General features: G+C 32.1%; 1 protein-coding gene across 1 annotated transcript; it reads right to left on the bottom strand.

Annotated features, from left to right (window-relative positions):
- On the bottom strand, positions 344-3,244 carry LOC105155964 (bax inhibitor 1-like). The gene is made up of 6 exons (XM_011071963.2): positions 3,038-3,244; positions 2,175-2,318; positions 1,994-2,085; positions 957-1,143; positions 703-858; positions 344-598 (listed from the first exon to the last, which is right to left on the bottom strand). The coding sequence occupies exons 1-6, from the start codon at positions 3,152-3,154 to the stop codon at positions 548-550; spliced, it is 747 nt and encodes a 248-aa protein (XP_011070265.1). The 5' UTR covers positions 3,155-3,244; the 3' UTR covers positions 344-547.

The following is a 9,181-nucleotide window of genomic DNA, read 5'->3' as shown; positions in this document are numbered from 1 at the left end:
AGAGAGAGAGGAGTGTGTGTGTGTGGCTGTGCAACAGATTGCGCACGAGAATGAATATTAAGTTATATTGCATATAAAATTTTATAAAAAAAATTAGAGAAGTTAATTTTTTTCTTTTTCAAAGAGTTTATAAGATCTAAAACATCTTATTTTCTCTTTAAAAAAAATAGACAAAGAAATATTTAGAACTTATAAGATTTTGTTGAAATTCCTTCTACAGACAATATGGCGCGCTCGGGTGTATGAAGTAGAGCCTCTTTTCTCTAAGCCAATTCAGAACTTCTTTAAGAATCGTAGGAGCACAGAAATGCAAAACGAGTAAAAATGAAGTAGAGACAGAATGTAGAGGAAATGTTTCGTTATTGACATCAACTTCACTTAAATCTTCATAAAGCTATTACAATATGTACCATCATCCCACGCAGAAGAAAACCATATTTAACAACATTCCACGAGTCAGAATGAGAAGGAAATTAAGTTGATAGACGAGGATTATTTTCCAAAATGCACTCTAGTTAGCTCTCAACTCCAATTGCCAAGACCCAATCTAGTTCCTCCTCTTCTTCTTCTTCTCTTCCTTCTCAGAAGCGTTCTTCAACTGCAATGTTTCCAAGTTCACAATGAGCAAAACATAATAAGAAACTGTTAACATACTAATGCAACTGTAGATGTTTCCATCTTCAAAAGAAGCATATAACTCACCATGATGATGAGAATCCGGACAAAGACGGCAACGAAATCAGTGAATAGGGTGAGAGCATGCTTCACATAGTCCAGATCCCCAAAATGTGCCTTCTCAATAATATCCTGAGTATCTACTACTATGTAGCCCACAAACACCAAGAGTCCAAAATACAACTGTGCAAGACAAAGGATGAAGTAAAAGTTGTCAGAACGTTTGTGTTCAATTCAGTTATCAGATTGTGCATAACCAAGTTCACAACCACGTCTTATACCTCAAATTTGAAAAGGGCCATGGAACCACCAAAAATTGAGGAAGCAAAGTGCAGCCAGAAAAGGATGGAGAGACCAGAAGAAAGCAGAGCTCCGAGGTACAAGTACTCTCGACGTCTCGCAATCATGGCAGCCGCAGAGAAACAACCAAAAGCCACGGCACAACCGACAAAAGCACTAACAAGAATGCTACAACAGGGAAAATTCATGACATCAGAGCTAGTACCAAACCATAAACCATATTATCTACGAATATTTAGGATAAATTGAGTGCCTACGCAACCAAAAGCCACAGCAAAACCAACAAAAGCACTTACAAGAACGCGACAACAGGGATATCCAAACCATAAACCAAATATCTTTGAGTACTTGGGATAAAGTGAATTCCTAAACAAGATCCTTGACAGCTAAATATTTTAAGGTACCACATAATATATGAAAAGGCACCACATAATATCTGAAAAGGTCCCACATATTCCAACTGACTCCCAGCCGATAGCGACATATAAGAGACAGGTGTTACCATGTAAATACTTAAAATTTCAGCTATCCAAACAGTAGATTATATAACATATTCAGGGTGACAGAAAGATGATACTGCAGAAAGCTTAGCTTTTTCTTTACACGTTCAATATAATGAGGACATCCAGTGGTACCATGTATGCTCATAATGGATTATTTTTCTGATAGTGTTTGCATTCCATACAATGGGTGCTCAAAGATAGTAGTTCAAAAGTTTTTCACATAAAAATGCAATGTTTCAGTGGAGCCAAAGCACGGGAAATTGATAAAACAAATCTGAATAACACACATCCCTATACTGCAGCAACAGAGGCAACAAATAAAGACACTTCCTAAAAGGATCCTAAAGGACATAAAACCATTTTGGCTGTCAACAATAATAAAAACATTCAAAGGACAAAAATTCAAGCACTACCAGAGGAAAAGGAGATACAATCCATATGTTTTGAAATGGAAAATAGGCTCAAAAATTCAAACTAACTTTCAAAAATCTCATGTACTCTAAAGAGACATGTACCTTGAATCAAAGTCAACAGCTAACTCAATCAGAGGACCAATGGAGGCTCCTTCAAAGAGTGCTGCAGCCATAAGAAGCGACACCCTCTTTTGCTGTTGGTTATCAAAGACAAGCATCAGTAAAACAGAAACAATAAATAATAGAGCTACAAGAAGTAATGGATATAAGATTAAAGAAATACCTCTTCATAAGGAGGCGTAGAGAGAAGCCAAATGATGCTACCCATGCACCCAAGAGTGGTCAGAAATCCCCCAATATTCCAAAGAATGTGAAGGTAAGCTCCAACTGCAGATGCTACCAGCGCACAACATAGCGAGAGATAAACCTGAGATCAAGCAACCAAAGGCATCAGCCTCTCTCTGTACTCTCATCTTTATAATTGTAAATGGAAAGATACAGTAAACTGAAAATAAGGAAATACTTCTTCTACAGATTAACAACCTTACAATAAAACAAATCAGCTGAAAAAAATTAGAAACTCAAACATGCCCTCAATATTAGGAATCAATAAAATAAGACAACATATTTAAAAAAAAAAAAAAAAGAACAAACTCAGAAGATGTAATAAGCATAAGATATAAACACCAGTATTAATTCTCGGCCCTATCTTTATCAAGCAAATCAAATACTACCCGGAAAACGTCAGACGATATTACGGAAAGCGTACATGAATTTGTCCGTTAACAGCTAAAGCCCACATTGTTATCAACCACCGACGTAAAAGGGTCCGGGAAGAAAGGAAGTCAGACAATCTAAACCCGTCGGCCCTCTTCTAACCTAATCAAAATGAATTTTCAAAACAACACGATACAATACACATCTTCTCAGCCACAAAAGGCAGAGCCAATTAACCTAATAACTTAACGATCTCTCATAAATCCACCGCGGTACTAACTCCCTCGTTTTTTTCTTAATTCCAACACGCACATCAACACACACAAAATCTGATTAATCCTTCGAGAAAAAAGCTCAGACCAAAACAGAACCTGAAAAGAAAAAAAAATCCACAAACTCAAACAGAAAAAAAAAGTAAAAGAAAAACACCTGCTTGAGATGAGTTTGCACAACTGGAGAAATCTGTCGGAAATTCTTGAGCGAATCATAACTCCAGCTATTCCGAGATGACGATTGCGCATCGAAGAAAGACGTGAAAGAATCCATGGTTCTCCCTTTGAAAGCTTCGCACCCAGTCGTCGATTCAATATATTTAATGATCAAGATCAATATCCATCCAACATACAACACGCCCCCCTATATATATAGAATTCAAGACTGAAGAGGTAACTTCCTCGAAACCACTCTTCCCTTCTATTTTACTTTAATTTTGTTGACATCATTAATTATAGAATAAAGATTTTAAATATATAAATTTCTATCAAATTGTTACTTTAAAAAAAAATAATAATTAATTAATTTCAAACGCAAGGTCTCGTCAACAACTTCAAAATCATGAATTTGAATCTCATCAAAATTGTGATTGGCTATCTCCATATATAAAGGTATTTGTCACATCTCATGTGATTTTATTATAATGTATTTCATAATTTATTTATATTATAAAAGAAAATCTTGTGCCGTACCAACTTTTAAAACCCAAATTTACCCTTTATTTATTTTTTTTCTCTTTAAAAAAAATTGGTCAAACGCAATTATATTTTCTTTTTCTCTTAACTGCTCAATACTCCATATTTTTTTCCCACTTCTTCATATTTATTGTAATTTATAATTATAATTTATTAATATCACAAATTTCTTTTTTCTTATCATCTCACCGAAGATTTTTTTTATATGATGGTAGAAACCGCGTGCAACGGTTCGTACCAACTTTTAAACATTCAAGTTTACCCCTTGACTCATTTCTTTCATTCAAAAAGATTTGATCATAATAGTAATTTTAGTATTTTTTTAATAAATTTATTAAAATATATATTAAATTTCCTCATACTACTATCCCGTGATCGTTAACTAACTAATCAATAAGAATATTAATTATTTATAAGTTTTAAATATTTTGAACATACATTGAGTGTGCGGTGTACCGCTGGTTTTTAATAACTATTTATATATTAATTGAATTGATCTACGATTTAATTATTTAATTTATTAAAATATTAATATAATATATAATTACCGATTCGATATAAAAAATTAATATTTTAATTTTTTCCTCAACAATTTGTTTGTAATTCTTGAAGTATTTTTATAAATAATAACCAACATTTGCGAGATTTTAATTTTAAATTTGACTGATCTGATGCATATTGTTATTTCTCGCAGCAAAAATCACTTGATATATTCGTGTCTTAATTTTTTATAACATAAAAGGAGCAAATTTTTTTAATAGTAATTAACATGTGATTTTAAATTTAAAAAAATTAAGTACATGTAATTAATTGTTAATTATTTATTATTTAATGTCAAAATAAATACTTAATACTTATTTTTGTAAATTCTCTAAATATAAATATTTATTACTATTATTATAATATGAATTAATTGGTGAGATGGTGCAGTGTGAGACATTTGTTGTGCAGTGGAAGTTGCTAGCAGGTTCTAGCAAAGTGTAAATTTCCCTGGAGATCTCCAGCAACTCCAAACACCGCCCTCCTCTGGAGACACGCAACACCACCAATCAAAACAAGCCATGTCATCAATTTGTTGTCTCTCAACTTATCAAGCATCGCTTTCATGCATGCAATTGGCTATTGTTCTCAAGATAATTGTTTCACTCTTTACAAACTATTCTAGATGATCTTTTCAATGAAATGTTAATTTAGAATTGTTCTCCGGCCATTTTAATCATATTCTTTTTACAATATATATATATATATATATATATATATGCATTTGGTTGAAGTCCTAAGATCATGATGTTATGAGGTTGGTAGCGCATATAATGGCGACCATGAAACCACCCCCTATGGTTTGATTTAAAATGATACAAGTCGATGAATCGCTCAAGACTGGCATCAGCCATGATTCCTTAGAAACTTGCACTATATGATGCGTGTACAAGATAATTGTCGAGTTTTATAAACAAAGACATAATGTCTGTGCACTTTAGTAGGTGTTTGATGAGGAGTTATCAAATTCACTAAGCTGACCCATAATAGATGTCATATGGAAGTCCTACAGGATATCATCGGTATAACCTGATTGTCATTAAGTGATCTTTTGACTAGAGGTCCCACGGTAGCTTTGTTCATAGGATACATATGACTTGATCATGGTTAACATAGTTATGGTTCCTTCTATAGTTGTAAGGGCTATGTTTCAGACACAGTCAAAGGATACATGGAGGTTGGTGAGTTTCAAGATAGGATTTGCCGCTCATCATGTGATGATGAAGAATCTTCTGCATTTTCTACGTTGTGTGTTCTCCAAAACCCATGGCCATGATAGTTGATCAAATAGGAAAAAGGTTTTCCTTTGTCGATAAATGAGAAACATAGAGTATAGAGAAATTACGTAGATATTGACATTCTAGATGGGACCAAATGCAACTCTGTGCCCTAAAACTTTGATTGGGGTATTGGCATGATGGAAGGACAATATTTGCATAGAACTAGTAATTTACATATTCATATCACCTATTCTCTAATACTGTGGATGATTACTAGATGGTCACCCCGTGCAATAGGTACCCTTGGATTGAAGATACTCAAGAGTGATTATGAGATATGATTTAATTCATTTGTGCATGATAGTTGTCAATTAAATTGAATTTGGTACAAATTTAAGTCTAATTGGGTAGTGAACCTAAAGATTATACACAAATCCATGATGGAATTATTAAAATTAATTAATTGAATTAATTATGGAAAAGAAATCACTTAATTTAAGGACTTAAAATAATTGATTGGATGGTTATTTAATTTGTAGCCCATTTGATAGGAATTCACAAGCATTAATTTGATAATTAAGACTTATGACAACTTAATTAAAATTAACTTATTTGGGCTTAAAAATCAATAAATTAGATTAATTTATTTGGCTTATATTTAATCAAAGAATTGAATATCATGAGCTCAAGAATTGAACTTAATTAATTGAGAATTAATTAAAGGGATAATTATATTTACATCCTCTGACCTATGGTCTATTTACACAAAGCATCCCTTCTTTTGTATAATTATAGAAACTACCCCTAATAACTAAAAAATAGAGATAGTTTGTATAATGATGCTAACATCACTATACAAAAATGTGGAAATTGGCTGGTTTTAGAAACGTTTTATTTAAAATTTGGCATGGTTCGAAAACCAAAAAATAATTTGAACTGGTATTAGGAACGATTTGTGTTCCGTCGTTGATTTTATCAAAAATCGTGCCAAAATAGGCACGGATATTGTACCACATTGAGCGTGATTATTCTTGATAATGCATTTGAATATAAAAAGTTAATTTGTTTGATTGAAACACATGGAATAAATTTAGAAAATGATTTTATGGAATAATTTGGTATGTATTTGGGACGTTCAGAGTAATACTATCAACAAAATTTTGGAACTCTTGGTATTTATGATGGTGATATATTTAGGAACGGTCTTAATAATATTATTAACAGAATTTTGAAACTCTTGGAATTTATAATGGTGAAGATTTAGAATCGGTATTTGGAATTATATGTTTATCAAATTTAGAAATTGTATTGGGGACGATTTGGTATTATTTTGGAACAGTTTCTTGTAACTATTTTAGGATTATGTTTTGGAACTCATTGTGCTTATGCGTATTTATTGTTTGACATACCTTCAGGAATGATCATTGTAATTTAGGAATACTTTTGTGGAACATTGTTAGTAATTGTACTTGAAACGGTCTGGTTTATATATAATAAATTTTAATAATAATTCAATGTATATATTTCATAAGTTTTAATGAATAATTTAATTTATATATTTAATAAATAATTAATTTAGTTTAATTTAAGTCATATTTATGAATTTAGTAAATTGAATAAATATGAAATAATAAAATTTAATAAGCATTATGAAACATGAATTTATCAAAAAATATTATCCAATTACAAAATTAAAAAAAAAAAACAATAGCCTAATCTAATCCCTCCCAGTTGGCGATGTCCATATCATTCTCGTTCGTGGACGGAAGGTCTGTCGGAGGCTGGGCTGGGGCGGTAGTGGAGGAGGTCTGCTGTGACGGTCCCTAGGAGCCGGTCCGCATTTCCTTCATCATGTCAACCATCATCGTTCCCAGGCGGCCGATGCAGTCCTCCATGGTTGGATTTGGTTGTGGCATTGACGGTGGGGGTAGGGGTGGTGACAATGATGTGTAGGTCCGGCTGGAAGCGTAGGCTTCAAAACCAAGGCCGAATATACGGCTCTTGTTCTTGCCCTCGACAGTAGCCAGCCATAGCTGATATTTGGGTGGAATGGTTTGAATTCCAAGAAACAATTTAAAAAATAAATTTCAAATGGCTTCATACTAAATGAATTTTAAATTATTACAAAGACACAAAATATAGTTCAAAATGAAAATTGAAGAATATGAAACCTTTGTAGTACGAATTTATCCAAATAAGTTCGATGAATCCATTATTATGAATTTAAAATTTTTATGTCGTTCAAATCAAACAAAAGACAATTTTCTTAATGAATTAATTAAAATTACATTATGAATCTCTATATTAATATTTGTATCAATCAAGTTATCAATTATATATCACCATCTCATAATATTTATAATTAATCAATAACTGTAATTATATTAATCACACAACTAATGTTAAAATTGACTAATATCTGTACGCAGGTGGAATCTGAACCCCTAGCTTCATATTCATGTGGTCTCAATTGTGTCCAAGCTACAAACAAAAATTCAGTCATACACAAAATAAATCAACTATAAATACAAGTACCATTATCCATTTATATGGACATACCCTTATTTACAAGAGTCAGATGAGAAAAATAAGGGTGCTTGAGCAAAATCTGGATATGCATTGATTCCTTAGGAAATCTAGTTTCATGCGATACCATTGATCCATGTATATGTGACGTCATTCGTGCGCCAGAAAGTAGGAAAAGAACTTGTTACATCAGTAGCAAAATAGCCTATTTATGGAAAAGTAGTTATATATTGGCCATGTCCTGAAAGTTTCAGTTGGCATGCTTATCTCATGTTGGTGTGTTTCTTGGGTTGACATGTCATCCAATGTGTGGACCAGTTCTGACATGTCAGTTGAGCTGGTTGGCTCTCCAATGAGCTGAAACTGGGTCTAGATTAAGTCGGTCATCGCCAGCAAGTTTCAACTAGACTAGTAGTGATCCTTTGCTCTTTTTGGGCTTTTGTGCATTTTGGCCTATTGATTTTACCTTAATTGGGCTTGGATTTTTTTATTAATTGGGTTGGATAATTCGTTCGGCCTTTAAACATGAATACCTAGGGCACCATCAATATATAATTAATGACATAAATTTTTATTTTTCACAATAATGTATTTTATAATTTTACTGGTGATTATTATTTTATAAAAAAAATATGGTTAAAACATATTAGTAACAAAAAGTTTGCATAAGATCATCACTAAAAATAATTTGTCACTAATTACCTATATATAACGACAATTTTATCCATAATTCATGTCCCTAATAATAATACAGCGACAAATCAAGATTGTTGTCACTTAATACATATTTTTAGTGATAACTTTAAAATTATCATATGCTATTTTGTCATTAATATTAAATGTTATGATAGTAACTCAATTTAAACTATATCTAATAAAATATTAATCAATTTCAATTTTTTTTTAACACAAAATCATTAAATTTTTCTCTCTGAATTTCTCAAATCCAAATTCTTACATCCATTTGCTTTGCCCAGTCCAAACAAGACTTTATTGGGTCAAGCTGTGCAATAAAGAAGGAAAATTATTAAGTTCTTTAGATTGGAATCATTACAATTTAATAGTAAATAAAATAAAAAAATAAAAAATCATTGAATGTTGTGAGGAAAGATATATTCCTCAGCTGGAAATTTCTGCCCCAACAATTAATCAATATGAGAGATCACAGGCAGAAAAAGGGTAGATGGATGTCATAATTTCAAGACTTACTGCTAAGCTTAATAATTGATAGTGGGATCTGAATTAATGAGTCATACCCCCTCTCCTAAATTCTATGTCCAAACCTACCCATATCAAGATTACGTAGTATTGGCTGAATT

This window comes from Sesamum indicum, linkage group LG2 (genome assembly GCF_000512975.1).
Source record: "Sesamum indicum cultivar Zhongzhi No. 13 linkage group LG2, S_indicum_v1.0, whole genome shotgun sequence".
Taxonomy (NCBI): Eukaryota; Viridiplantae; Streptophyta; class Magnoliopsida; order Lamiales; family Pedaliaceae; genus Sesamum; species Sesamum indicum.
The sequence above is the reverse complement of the archived record's forward strand: the minus strand, read 5'-3'. Positions and strand labels throughout refer to the sequence as shown.